Here is a 15,652-nt window from a genome sequence, read left to right on the forward strand (position 1 = left end):
AGAAAACTACGTAACAACATTTTAAACTAACCTACAGAACCTAAGTACACTAATCCTAATCAATGGGTCGTCCAAACAAAAAAAAACTACTCCACTAAACCATTTTAACACACTTCACCTAACTGATAATTCCTTCTCGCTTCCAAATGTGCACACTTGTGCTATTTGCCTTCCAAAATAGTGCTCCATAATATTGCTCAAACTAGTGAGGACACCTGGCAATTTACCATAATATTATAGTGTAATCGTATTTTTATGGATTTGCGTGTTTTCAAAAGGTCAAGCCATGATGGAAAATATGAGAGCACATCCATGACGCGTTCGAAAATGTCAGTTAGTACAAATGGTTGCAAGGCGATATCTCCGCGTAGGAAACGAATTTTTCAGATCTGTTAGAAGCATTTTGTAGGGAATTTAATTAGCTAAAAGATGGCATCATTAACTCATTTTGGCCCAATTTTCAGTTAGAACATTAGAGCACACCGCTATCGAATTGCTTAGCCACGATTTAGCCTGTTTGGGACTGAACTGTACGTCTAAAAAGCATCAACGCTTCAAGATTCCAGCCAATCAGAAGTTTGGTGTAATGAAGGCACGTTGAAAGCCGAATTCAAAGAGCATTACGCCCAAAATAGGGGCAAAAAATGTTTTAGGTTTTCAAGCTGATTCAGTTATAATATTATATATTATACAAACTTGATGAATAAATTTGAACAAAATATATTGCACAAGCTTTTTAAAAACTAAACAAGTTTGCCTGAAGCAGCCAATGAAAATATATCAAATGGAGAATGTACTCTGTTCAGTACGCTCAAAATAGAAAACTTCGTAAAATAAAATTTCAGTCGCAAGTTATAATTAATGCATGCGAAAAGTACTTTTTTTATTTCTCAAATTTAAGATCTACTGAATGTTAAAAGTAGGGCAAATCTCCTTAGAAATATTAAGCAGCTTCTAGTATAGTGAGTGTGTTGAAAAGTTTATTTGCACGGCACTTATTCTCGTTATGTTGGCAAACAACAAGATCGTACTTGGGTACATATCTGGTGTGGATGGTATCTGTTTCCGTCGTCGCCCCCATCATTGCACAGCTCACAAGTTGAGACAAATAGAAAGTTTATGATAGCTTACCATTATAGAAGCTCAAACATTGCCACCAGCAAAACTGTGCTTGTCTCGTGTGATTAAGACGGCGAAGATTATGTCGTTGATAATTTTATAGCAAGAATGACAGCGAGAAATTGTGGGTAATTTTCATCTAGACAAAAATTTTAGTTAAGTTTGACAAACAGTTGAAATTGCCCATGTTTTAGTTATTTCAGACATTTAATAAGTCAAGATGAAAATTAAACTATCGTTTGTTGGATTTTCCTCAAATAGTATTTCCGTGTGTTCATACTTGTGACAACTATGTGTTGGCACCTGCTAGTTCTCAAATAATACAATAAAAGTTGTATGTCATAATAGTCGTTATCGTGAGAGAAAAAAAAATAACAAAAACTATTCAACTCCAAATCGAGTCACGTAGAGCTCGTTTGCCCATTGGCTTTCCAAGTGGTGACAGTTTTCAAAAGTTTCCCACAGACAAGGGAAAATCTTGGGAAAAAGTCTAAGCGATTCCCTGCGAGACACGGTACCACGTTGTACACCTTTTGTGTTGTCAGTTTTCTTTTAAACCCGCACAAGCCAAGCGAAAAGTCGTGTATTGCAGGTAAACATGCCTTTGGAATTGTTGACTACGCCAACGCAGTTTTGCAGTTCCGTTACGATGAGGGCAACTAGTTATGTAAGTTAGCGTTCCGAGAACAAGTTGTAATGGATTGTGTACTCTCTGGAGGTTCATTAGGTAGAGTTTAGTTCAAACGTGAAACCAATTACCTGCTGTCAAAAGATGCCATAAAAATACGCCATTATGGCGGCCGGTGACAGTCGGTGGTTTGCATTTTATAAACAAAAACATATTTGTTGATTGTATTTGCGCTGCACTTGCATAGCGGAGAAAATCTCGGTTGGGATGCTGCAGTTCAAATTAGCATAGGAAAATCTGCAACACTTGGGAAAACATCGAGAAGCTTTCCTAGAACGTTGTTTTGTTTCAACAGTTGGACACATATTTGCAGGGATATGTAAGCTTGTCCAAAAACAAACAGGTGGGACCATCATGGCTTTAGTCGGAACCATTGCCGTCGTCATTCTGTATGGCACTGTCTGCACTGTGAAAATTTGAAATGTGAAAATATTATTATTTTATAATTTTCAGAAACATTGACTTGTGAGCTCCAAAAACATGCCATAATTCCACGAGGCATTAAATAACACAAGGTAGAGGGAACCTGAAGGCATTGTCTGATAAACGTTAACGATATTCTTAAAACTGGTCCCTGTTTGTTTGAAGCTTTGTCATAGGTGTAGGAACTCTTTTGATCTTTGACGAACAACATCGTATAAGACAAAGGCATATAGGGCACACGTGGTCTTGGTCATGCATGTTTTGATCAAGTACTCTTCACCGTAGATGGGTTAGGGACAGATAAGACATCGGAATTTCCACTCAAGGTAAAATGTACGCTACGGGGAAGAGAAGATGATGGTTGGAAAATTTTGACTCTCTCGGTTCCACTTTCGTGGAAATTTGATCTATTTTTGAGAGTAAGCAGGTACTTAACGTGATGAACTCAGAAGTATTAACGGAAAAGGATTCAATAAATTATATCTGTTTTTTTTTTTTTTTAATTTTATTATGTGTTGTTGAGCTAATTGGCAGACAGCATAAACGAATAAGCCGAAGCTTTCCATGTATTAAAATATGTATGACATCAATCAAAATATGAGATTGATCCGATCTCTCAAATTTCAGACCCAATGTCACCCCCCAGACTCAGTGTCACTCCTGATGACGGTACATTACTTCATAGAAGACGCGATATAAACAAATGCGGATTGAGTAAATCAACTTACACACAGCTAATTGCATATTTTTGTAACACTCACACATTCTTACTTAATTTTTTTTTCAGTTTATTATTACTAGTATTAAATAAGGCAAATTTAATAGTTGAAAAATAGTTCGACAATTATTTAAGTTTTTTTGGGGTTAACCTTTTTACACATGATTCTCAAAATGCTACGACACATTTTAAATTAGGTTTGGAGAGCATTTCATATTCACCTTACTCTATTTTCAATTAAACTTTGCAATCCTAGATATCAAAAGTCACTTCGATCGAGCAGCTACTGTCCCATCTCTAGCGTTAAAAATATTAAAAAATCTTCGATTAAACGTCTTCTGCAAATCCAAACTCGCTCCCTCAAGTCAATTCGTCATCCCGGATAGAGAGTAGTCTTCCCCCTATTTACCCAGAAAACTTTAAAATGCATAGGGAAGAAAGTGATTTAGCGAAGGATGCCAGTTGGATGCCCACCCCCCGGGAGTGAAGTGCAAAGTTCTTCCATGAGGATGTCGTCGTCGTCATCACTTCCAATTTCAAATCGCTTCCTTTCGATCTTATTTTACTAAAAGCTTTGGGGCTTGGAGAAACTTAATCCTTTGTGCCGTAGGGATGGGAATTTGATTGTAAAATACTCTTTTTTTGGAGTAAGTCAGTTAATTTTTTCTAACCAACAAATTTGCGATCAAAATATGAGATTTTGCTTAAGATAATTATTTTTTATGATTTATTTTGATAATCTCTATTTTCACAGTCACTCCCATAGGAAATCCACTCAATTTGTGAAATGAAAATTGTCTATCGGATATCAGACTTCAATTTGTCTTTCTTATGGTGTTGGCTTTGGGAAAAATATTGAATGAGATTTTGGTTATCGAAAGGTTATGTGACATTTTATAACGCTCTGCATCCAATGTGAAACTGTGACGATTGAAAAATACTTTGATTTGCTGCTAAGGCTGGTACAAATATTTTTAAAAGTTTTTGTCACCTCCCCCCCTTCAAAATTGGCCCGAAAAATCAGGGGGCAAAAAAGATATTTTTACAATAAACTTCGAAATTTCAATGAAAATTCAAGTGCAACCAACTGAAATCAAATTAAAACACATTCTCCTGCGTTTAAAATCATTTTTAGCATGTTTGGGTTTATTAAAAAATCTTAAGATTTTTTGAAAATTTTCGATGCAAAATCTTTTTTTTTTGATACAATTTTTGTTTTTGTCAGATCTTCGATTTTTTGAAAACTAATGATTGCAAAACAACTGAACTAGTGTAAAATGCATTTTAAAACACTTTTTCCATTTAAATGTGAAGACTATGGCTTGTTATTTAAATTTTTATATTTTTTTTATTTTTTGCCCCCCCCCCCTTGACCTCAGCCAGGGCCGAGGGACAAAAACTTTTTTAAATATTTGCATCGGCCTAATTGGGTCAAATAACACCGGAAAAGCTCGTTTGAATCAAATTTCGTAAGACGTCTTAGGAAATGGAGCCGAAAACTTTGCCAAGTTTTCTTGTTTGCCCTTGGGTCACTTTCCGAGCTGAAATTTAATAAGATTTCCTAAATCCAATTTTTCTACCAACCCTGACAGTACGGAAAAGCGTAGCATAGCAAATGAAGAGCAGGAAACATGACGAACCGGATTTTTTTTTCCAGCGGAACGAGGAAATCTTGTATAAGTTGCATCACAAATTGTGCCACCAACAAGGATGCTTGTATTTCAAAGAAATTTTGCTTTCCATAGCGTAGCGGAAACGACTGCGGATCTGGGTAAACAATTCACAGAGATGCTTCTGGAAACGGTTAGAAAAAATAGTGAATTTTCCACTTTGTTAAGTTGCTCGAAAGGTACACTTTAAGTGGGAAGGATGAACTGACAAGGATAATGAACATCCTAGAATCAGCATTGTGAAGTCAAACTATGGTAACAAGTTTCATACTGTTTATTTTTATGATTTCTGAAATTATCAGAACATTTTACATTTATAATTTCAACAGTGCTTTTAAGTTATGATTCTTGTTGCATTGTAATCGCTCCAAAAATTACAAAAAATAAGCCACACAAACTTTTTCTCAAACACAATAAAACAAATTTGAAAAAAAAAACGCTGACGCCTCGACAAAGCTACAGAATTTGTTTGCTTCGTGCTCACTTGGCCAAATGAAAAGCTCGCCCGAACAAAGTGTTTTTGGGGCCTTCCGGCAATGTCGGATGGGGGCGTAGATTTTTAGTTTTTTTTGCTTCTCTTAAAAAAAAATGAGCAAGCCGGGAGAAGGAATAACTCTGCCAAAAGCCCAGAAGCTGTTTGGTAACAGTTGGATCTAATTATGACGATAAGGTAAATATTGTGATAGGGAAGATCACAGTAATCCCATAACCGATAATGAGATATACACAGTAAAAAATGTGTAAATTTGGAAGGTGTAAAACTGGATAGTTTAAAATTACCACTTTTCTAATGTTATTTTAACTCCAAAAGTGTTTTAAAATGCATTTTACACTAGTTAAGTTGTTTTGCAATCATAAGTCTTAAAAAAATGTAAGATTTGACGAAAACTAAATTTCAACGAAAAAAACTTTGTGCGATACTAAAGATCGAAAATTTTCAAAAATTCAAAAGATTTTTAAATCAACCCAAACATGCTGAAAATGAATCTGAACGTAAGAGAATGCATTTTAAATTGATTTCAGCTGATTGCACTTAAATTTCTATTAAATTTTTTTAAGTTTTTTGAATGAAAATTCTGAAGGAAAGTTTTATTACATTCATTTTTGGGATTTTTCTCATATAAAATTCAGCGCCTAACAGCACCTCTGAATCTTAACAGAGTTGGATGAAATATAGCAAATATACACTAAATATTACGTAAGGAATCGGAAAAAGTAGTGTCACCATGATTCCCCAAAAAAATCCCGTTTACTATCACTTTACTGCCGTTTTACGGCGATATGATGTATAAGCCATTGAGGTGAATTTGCTGTAGACACGATTTTCTGTTTTTGTTCTTTTTTTTCAATTTAAATGACTAACTTAAGGTCTGCTCTGTTGAAACTGTTAAAAAGTACAATTAAAATGTGGCCCCTACAGAATTTCTTGCTTTTGCCTATTCTTTACGATTTCAAACCACAAACATCATTTGGAGCCTAACATTTCAAAAGGGCACAAAACTTTTGTAAACAATAGTGTATCTCTTTCACTCGAATGACAGTTTGCATAAGGTGTGAGAGGAATACACTCTTGTTTACAAGAGTTTTGTGCCCTTTTCAAAGTTTGTATCAAGGTTTTTTTTTAATGAATAGTGTGATTTTAAAGGTTTCTTAACATTGGACTTTTATAAATTATTTAAAACTTAAAACGAGAAGATGCCCTTGGAAACCATAGTTGTTGGTGGTCTCTTTGTCAAGATTTCTACTCGAACCTAAACATTCGGGTAATTGAATGGCATCCAAACTTAAATCTAGGATGCTGGAAAAATTGTTTTTAATTGCGTTTATTTCTGTAAGAACTGAACTAATTCTGATGTTTTATTTGAAGAAAATATTCTGTGAACTCTTTTCTACATTCTGATTTAATCGATAAAGTCTATAAACGCTAAAGCTTAATCGGACAAAAGGTTTTTTTTCAAAAATCTCTAAACTATTCAGTTCAGATTTTTGGTAATATTTTACAAATTACGCAATTTGAAATGCTCAAATTCGTATTCTGGTTAAACTTTAGTATACAATGTACAGTTGTACAATGATTATTTTTTTCATTTTGTTCGGACAATCATTTAAAAAAAAACGGAATCGACGTAACACCTTATGATGTGGCCCTCTTAAACCTTGCGGTTTCGTCAACGGTTCCACAGGTGTGTATCGTTCTTTTTGCGACAAGACTCCGCCTCCCGGGTCTCCGAAGTGTGAAGGTATGGCACGGGGAGAGGGCACCGAATACCTATATTTACACTTAGATTTTTTTGCGTCCGCCTCGGGATTCGAACCAGCGACCTTTGGATTGTGAGTCCAGTGCGCGGTCCGATTAATCCACACAGGCAGACACGGACAATCATTTACTTTTGAGATAAATTTTTATTAGCATTGAAATATTTGAAATTGCATTTTCAATTCTCAAAAACAAATTTAATACTTTTTTTTGGAAATTCAATAAATTATATTTATAACATAAATCATGCCATCTTGAAAATGTTCTTTCAAAAGACCGAAGTTTAAAAAGAACCGCGGTTCTTTTTTTCTGAACCACGGTTCGTTCGCTCTTTTCAGTGAACCGGCTCTTTGAGCGGCTCGCTCATTTTTTGCCCACCTCTATTCCCAATGATGTATATACACGGACGAACGGACATGACACGGAGTTTCAAAAAGTGAAGCAGGTTTTCTTTTACTTCTTCTTGGCGAAAACCTGCGCAAGCGAGATCTCTTATGTCAAAATCTTCGCGCCACGTGGTCTTAAACGTAAACAAAGACAACTGATGATGCAAACTCATGGGCACTTTTTGAATTGGTCTTCTGATTTTATATTAAAAATACAATTTTTATCAATTTTTCGGCAATTTTAGTAAACATGATAAATTACATAGAATCATAAAGACAAACTTAATGCCAAAAAACTGTTTCTAGTACAATACTAATGCTAAATATTTTAATTAATTATTGCATAAGACGTTTTGAGAAATCATGCGTAATCGTGCAAAGCTACTTCGACAACTTGAGTGTAGATGGCGCAAGTGATAGTTTGCTTCAGAAATTTGAAGAAAATTTGTTCCTGGTGTCATGTCCGTTCGTCCGTGGTATATATACATTGCTCGATCAAAGCAGGCTATCGAGAAATTGAAAGTGAGAATGTGTGCGTGCAACATAGAGTTAAACTTTTCAAAGTGCCATGGTAATCTTCACAGCAACTTCACAGAAAGTTTAACTCCATGTTGCACACACTCTCATTTTTAATTTCTTGATATTTATTATGCCAGCTATTTTGACAGCTGAGCGGATCCCTTAATGCATTGTCCACGTGGATACTTTAAGGGGGTGGGGTATTAAGGGAGCGTTCTTTTATTACGTAACGCAGTTGGGGGGGGGAGGGGGGTCGGAGGCCATGTTACGCACCATACAACATTTTTAAAATTTGTATAGAAATTTTGTTACGAGGGGGGAGGGGGTCTAAAATCCGATTTTTGCGTTACGTAATAAAATAACGCTCCCTTAGCGATTGTCTACGCTCCATAAACACATTTTCTGCATGAACAATTGTCCGCAAGGGAGGTGGGTTGGTCTAGTATTTTCAAAAAAGTGTCTACGTGGCTGTGGATAAGGTGTCATCCATTAAGTACGTCACATTAAAATCAGCCAAATTTTACTCCACCCCCTTTGTCACGATTTCCCTATGCTTTCAACACGCAATGTCACACTTGCTCAAAACCCCCCTCTTCCCTCAGAACGTGACGTACTTTATGGATGACGCCTAATGGACGTCCCCTTAAGAATTAAATCGAAATAATGTAATAAAATATTGGCCAGTCTAGATTTGGTCCCAAAACCTCAAATCAACATTCAAACAGTATTGAATTTGACTTCTATTAATTCTTAATGTGAAAATACATCATGGTGAGTAAATTGGCGTATACATCAGTGTTTGTTTGCCTAATAAAATGGGCCCCAGAGCAGTTTTTTGAAAAATTCTTTCGTCAGGAGGTAGTTTTTAAGATTCTTTATCAGACTGTGCAATAAAATTGAAAATGCCCAAAATGGCGTATACATTATATCGCCGTTAAACGGCAGTTTAGTGGTCATCCGTGAACAATTATATTTCAACTCCTCGCATCCAATCCCCCCTCCCTCTTCTAAAATGACTAAGAGGGCTAGAGCCAATTTTTGAAATAAAAAAATCGAGCAATTCTCTACCAAAACCGGAAATGGATTTTATTTGTATTTTTTGATTTGGCTCAAACCATTGTTGGAATTCGAGCGAGAAGAAGGAAAGCATTTCTCGCTCGCGAACGAGGGAGAGAACTTGTAGTACTTTTCTCTTCTCGCTCGCGCTTGCATTTTCGTTCGCGTTCTCGCTCTCGCCGCGAGCGCTCGCGAGCGCCTTGTGCTAGCCGTTCGTCCCAAGATAGCAATTTATTTATCAGGCTTATGAATACGAACCAGGCGATGTTATAGAGGTGTAACTTCAATCGCTGTGTTGTTTTTTTGTTCGTTTCTAACAAGTTCAACTTCTCGCGAACGGGCAATTCTGGCTCGCGAGAAAGCCCGTTCGCGAGCGGAGGAGAGCACGGGCAATCGGTGAGTTTCTCTCGGCAGCTCGAGACTCGCGGCGAGAACTCGAGAAAGAGAAAATTTTCTCACGAGAGCGCGATAATACCAACACTGGCTCAAACTTTGTAGGGGCCTTCCCTGTGACCAAATAAGCTATTTTGTGTCATTGGTTCACCCATACAAGTCTCCATACAATTTTGGCTGCTGTCCATACAAAAATGGTATGTAAATATTCAAACAGCTGTAACTTTTGAGTGAATTTTCTGATCAATTTGGTGTCTTCTTGTAGGTATTGTTGAGTACAATTGAGAAAAAAATTGGTACACGGAAAAAAAAATTGCAGATTTTTTTATCAACTTTTTTTTCACTAAAACTCAATTTCCCAAAATACGTATTTTTTGATTTTCGAGATTTTTTGATATGTTTTAGGGGACTAAAATCCGCAACTTTTGAGCTATCGAGAAACATGGTCAAAAAATCTGCCGCCAAGTTATGAATTTTTGAAAAATAGTGATTTTTGAAAAAAAAATCCAAATTTCATGCAAAAACAAATTTGAAGTTATTTTTAATGCAAAATTGAATTTGCAATCGAAAACTACTCTACATTTTTTTTGATAAAGGGCTTCGTTTTCAAGATATAGCCACCGAAAGTTTGATTTTAGCAAAATATGTGCAGTTTTTCGATTTTTAAAAATAGTGACCATGAGCGACCATTTCTAAAAATATTTTTTTTGAAAAGTTCAGAAAATTTGCTATAAAATTGTCTAAAAAAAAGGGCCAAACAATGAATTTTACGCCCATTTAAAATGTCAGTCTTGATTTATTTTTTTTCAAAATATTTTTTTCGAAAAGATCGGAAAATTTCACGAATGTTTCATATTTTAACATTGGAAATCGTACCATTAGTTGCTGAGATATCGTCATTAGAAAATGGTGGGTATTTTTGGTGAGACTTAGAAAACTTCAATTTTCGTGTTTCTTTTTCTTAAAGCGGCTGTATCTCAGCAACCCGAGGTCCAATCTTCAATGTCTCTTTTTTTTTTTGATTTTGATCTTGAAAACGAATCCCTTTATCAAAAAAAATGTAGAGTAGTTTTCGATTGCAAATTCAATTTTGCATTAAAAAATAACTTCAAATTTGTTTTTGCATGAAATTTGGATTTTTTTTACAAAAATCACTATTTTTCAAAAATTCATAACTTGGCGGCAGATTTTTTGACCATGTTTCTCGATAGCTCAAAATTTGCGGATTTTAGTCCTCTAAAACATATCAAAAAATCTCGAAAATCAAAAAATACGTCTTTGGGAAATTGAGTTTTAGTGAAAAAAAAGTTGATAAAAAATCTGCAATTTTTTTTCCGTGTACCTATTTTTTCTCAATTGTCCTCAACAATACCTACAACTTTGCCGAAGACACCAAATTGATCAGAAAATTCACTCAAAAGTTACAGCTGTTTGAATATTTACATACCATTTTTGTATGTACAGCAGCCAAAATTGTATGGAGACTTGTATGGGTGAACCAATGACACAAAATAGCTTATTTGGTCATAGGGAAGGCCCCCACAAAGTTTGAGTCAAATCAAAAAATACAAAAAATAAAAATGGTCGAAATCGGCCGATTTCGTAGAGAGTTGCTCAATCATAACTTTTGATGTTTTTAGCTTTTTTATTTTAATGTACAGGTTTTGTCCGGAGCTGAGTAAAATATTTGAATAGTCTTTGGGTTACAACCGTAATTCAGATTTTTCGGGATCATCTACTTGTTTCGTTGGAGTAGGGTTAATCAGTGAAAAAATAAAAAGGACTGCATTTCAAGTTGCAACCATCATGACGAATTTCAAAATTTCAAAAATTTGTCTAACCTTGAAGTTAGCCTTGTTACATGGAAGAGCTTTCAACAGATATTGCGAAAAGGTGATCTGCTTGTAATTCAATTATTTGTGGAAAATGATTTCAAAATATAATCCTTTTCCTCGTGAAACTACAGGGCAGGTAGTTCGCTTAGCTTATCATCAATGTAATCCACTTATGTTGACAAATTGCCATTTTTCCGCTTTTCCTTTCGCAGGCTTATCGGAATCGCTCCAAGTGCAAGGCCATGGATCGTCCTGGTTCACCAACAGTCATTTAGCTGTGTGTATGTGTGTGTAAGCGTGGGCATTTGTGTGTTGTTCCTGAATACAACACTCTCTAGCTGTGGGTTTGTCGCTGTAAGTAGATCTACACACGAGGAAAAAAAAAATCTGCTACCATTTCCTGTCCTCGCAGTCGAGATACCCTGAGGGACTGTGCGAGGAGGAAAAATCAACCGGCTTGAATCAATCATACTTCAGCGTCGCTGGTTCCACCGGAAATCAGCAGCCAGGACCTCCGTTCGTCTCTGGTGGAAATATATTGTTGTGTATGTGGGAGTGTTTGTGTATTTATAGCTGCCAATCCGGTTGTCATCCATCCATTCTATTGTTGGCACTCCTGGGAGAATCACCGACGACCGATTGTCAACAAGTGGCCGGAAAAATAAACAGAAGAAACAAGATTTGCCACGTGATTTCTACATGTGTAACAGTGTGACCGGTGAAAGCCGGAAGTGATTAGTTTGAGGAGAGAGAAAAAAAAGAGTGTAATTCAGTCAAGCACGATGAGTGATACAGTTGAGCTGGAACGGTTGGTCAACTGTACCCAGGCCACGATCCTACGATATCCGTGGTCCACGGAGTACAATTCGTCCGTGATTGGCGAGTTCAACCGGACGGAGATATTGGACGTGCTGGGCGAAATGATCACGCTTGGCCGGAGTCATGTTCCACGTGAGGACGAGCCGGTAACGTTGAGGTAAGGTTCTTCACCACACTAAACTTCCTGATTGGTGATCAATTTTTCGTTTGACATTTTTTGCTTGTACTGTTGTATGGTCAGTTCTTAACTGGACTCGGAGGCAAAAAACATTATTTGTTTCCAATTGAGTTTACAATTTACATGAGTTATATATTTTTATGAGCTAAAAATAGGGCTGCTGCGAATTTGATGGGATCCAAGGTCACATTGAATGTAAGCTTTCCATCGCTTTACTAGCCAACTGCGGCTTCTTCTACAGCTTATAAGCACTAGAATAGTTACATTTATCGCATGTAAGACCCCCTTGGGGCTCGTAGGCGCAGTACTGAATTGGAAACGTTCCACAGTGTTCAGTGACAACGACACAGCCAATATAGCTTGTAAATTGTCACACAATTTACATATGAGCAATTCTCTACCAAAACCGGAAATGGATTATATTTGTATTTTTTGATTTGGCTCAAACTTTGTGGGGGCTATGCTATTTTGTGTCATTGGTTCACCCATACAAGTCTCCATACAATTTTGGCAGCTGTCCATACAAAAATGGTATGTAAATATTCAAACAGCTGTAACTTTTGAGTGAATTTTCTGATTAATTTGGTGTCTTCGGCAAAGTTGTAGGTATTGTTAAGGACTTTTGAGAAAAAAATAGGTACACGGAAAAAAAATTGCATTTTTTTATCAACTTTTTTTTCACTAAAACTCAATTTCCCAAAATACGTATTTTTTATATGTTTTAGGGGACAAAAATCCGCAACTTTTGAGCCATAGAGAAACATGGTCAAAAAATCTGCCGCCGAGTTATGAGTTTTTGAAAAAATAGTGATTTTGGGAAAAAATCGAAGTTTTATGTAAAAACAAGTTTAACATTACTTTTTAATGCAAAATTGAATTTGCAATCGAAAAGTACTTTATAGGTTTTTTGATAAAGGGCTCCATTTTCAAGATATAGCCACCGAAAGTTTGATTTTAGCGAAATATTTGCAGTTTTTCAATTTTTTAAAAATAGTGACCATGAGTGACCATTTCTAAAAATATTTTTTTATATGCTTCAGAAAATTTGCTATAAAATTGTCTAAGAGACATTGAAGATTGGACCTCTGGTTGCTGAAATACAGCGGCTTAAAGAAAAAGAAACACGAAAATTGAAGTTTTCTAAGTCTCACCTAGAGGGTGACGATTCTCGAGATTTTCAATTTCCCGGGAATCGAGAGTTGAACTTGGCAATTTCGGGAATTCCCGGACCAGGAGTTTTATTTTACTAGGCCAACAGTGTCAAAAATTTAAAATGAAAAATAATAAATTTGTTACTTTTAAATGAATTCAGTAACTGTTAATTCATACTAATTCTATGAAACGGTAATTTAAACAGCTTCATTGTTTTGAGGAACTATATAAAACTTTTGATTTTTTTCTGAATCTGCAAAAACAAAATCGTTTCTTGAGTTTTTTAAGACTCAAAATTGTAGTTTAAAATATTTACGAATCTTAATTCGCACTGAGTGATTGTGAAACTTGTTATTAGATTTTTGTAAAAAAAACTACTAATATAGCTTATATATAATTTCCCACTATCGGGAATTTTCCTATATGATAAACAACGACTCAGAACAAGATTTTTTTTTTAATTTATTAGTACAACATTAAATATTCATTGAAAAAAATATTTACAGTTATCAGGAAAACCCAAATGTTCACAAAAAAAACTAGATTGGATTGCTATGCTCAAGAGAAGATATGGAAATTGAACTTAACTTGAAAAAGCTTTTCTCTTTTACAAATAATTCAAAAAAAAAAAATTGAAAATAAAACATTAATAAAACAAGTATGAAATCTTGGGGTGTAACTGCTAAATAATTTTTAAGGTAAATTTTTGGGTCCACCTGTTTTTGGCTTCTCTAAATTATAGTTATTGGAATTTTCGACAAGTTAAAATTTACACTTTCTGGATAAGAAGATTAGAGAAACATTGGTTTATTCGAACTTGAACATCAAACATTAGACATTCAATGTTCTAAGCAATTTTGAATCTTTTAAATGTTTTTTTCCTGATTAGTTTTCATAACTTTGCTTCGATATTTATAAGTATAAATTTCCCGGGAGTCTCGACCGAATTTTCCGGGAATCGAGAGGTCCAAAAATGGTAAATTTCCCGGGAATTCCCGCTCGTCACCCTCTAGTCTCACCCAATAAGCCCACCATTTTTTAATGACGATATCTCAGCAATTAATGGTCCGATTTTCAATGTTAATACATGGAACATTCGTGAAATTTTCCGATCTTTTCGAAAAAAATATTTTGAAATTTTTTAAATCAAGACTAGCATTTTAAATGGGCGTAATATTCAATATTTGGCCCTTTTAAAATGTTAGTCTTGATTTAAAAATTTTCAAAATATTTTTTTCGAAAAGATCGGAAACTTTCACGAATGATTCATACATTAACATTGAAAATCGGACCATTAATTGCTGAGATGTCGTCATTAGAAATGGTGGGTTGTTTTGGTGAGATTTAGAAAACTTCAATTTTCGTGTTTCTTTTTCTTTAAGCAGCTCTATCTCAGCAACCCGAGGTCCAATCTTCAATGTCTCTTAGACAATTTTATAGCAAATTCTGAACTTTTCAAAAAAAATATTTTTAGAAATGGTCACTCATGGTCACTATTTTTAAAAATTGAAAAACTGCAAATATTTCGCTAAATCAAACTTTCGGTGGCTATATCTTGAAAACGGAGCCCTTTATCAAAAAATCTGTAAAGTACTTTTCGATTGCAAATTCAATTTTGCATTAAAAAGTAATGTTAAACTTGTTTTTGCATAAAACTTCGATTTTTTCCAAAAATCATTATTTTTTCAAAAATTCAAACTCGGCGCAGATTTTTTGACCATGTTTCTCTATGGGAAATTGAGTTTTAGTAAAAAAAATGTTGATAAAAAAATCTGCAATTTTTTTTCCGTGTACCTATTTTTTTCTCAATGGTTCTCAACAATACCTACAACATTGCCGAAGGCACCAAATTGATAAGAAAATTCACTCAAAAGTTACAGCTGTTTGAATATTTACATACCATTTTTGTATGGACAGCAGCCAAAATTGTATGGAGACTTGTATGGGTGAACCAATGACGCAAAATAGCTTATTTGATCATAGGGAAGGCCCCCACAAAGTTTGAGTCAAATAAAAAAAATCAAAAAATAAAAATGGTCGAAATCGGCCGATTTCGTAGAGAGTTGCTCATATGCCGCTTTTCCCTCGTTTGGTCCTACCCACACACGTGGAAAGCTCAATTCGATGAATCACCAATTTACATTCCAAGCGTAGAAAATTATGGTAGAAGTGGCTCGTTAAGGAATTGTTCGAAAACCAGGTAACATGTGTTAATGTTCTTTACAATTAAGTTGAATTTTTGTCGGTATTTTTTTTTACAATACCAAGTTTGATGAGTCGAAAAGTCAGCTGGATCCCTACTTGGCATCGAATGGTATATTTTTATTCATTTCAGTGTTATTCCATTTTCTCCAATAAAGTTGACTTTAATTAAATAAAAAGAGAAAAATGTAAGCTTTAAATACATTTTTTTTTTAATTTTCGCTTTTTATTTACTGT

General features: G+C 35.1%; 1 protein-coding gene across 1 annotated transcript in view; it reads left to right on the forward strand.

Moving 5' to 3' along the window:
• The window catches only part of LOC6047624 (tachykinin-like peptides receptor 86C), a 195,399-nt gene that overhangs the window by 17,428 nt on the left and 162,319 nt on the right, over positions 1-15,652 (forward strand). Inside the window, exon 2 of the mRNA XM_038248917.1 lies at positions 11,277-12,040. Within this exon, the coding sequence (XP_038104845.1) occupies positions 11,847-12,040 (194 nt within the window). The 5' untranslated portion in view covers positions 11,277-11,846. The remainder of the gene's footprint in view (positions 1-11,276; positions 12,041-15,652) is intronic.

This window comes from Culex quinquefasciatus, chromosome 1 (genome assembly GCF_015732765.1).
Source record: "Culex quinquefasciatus strain JHB chromosome 1, VPISU_Cqui_1.0_pri_paternal, whole genome shotgun sequence".
NCBI classification, from domain to species: Eukaryota; Metazoa; Arthropoda; class Insecta; order Diptera; family Culicidae; genus Culex; species Culex quinquefasciatus.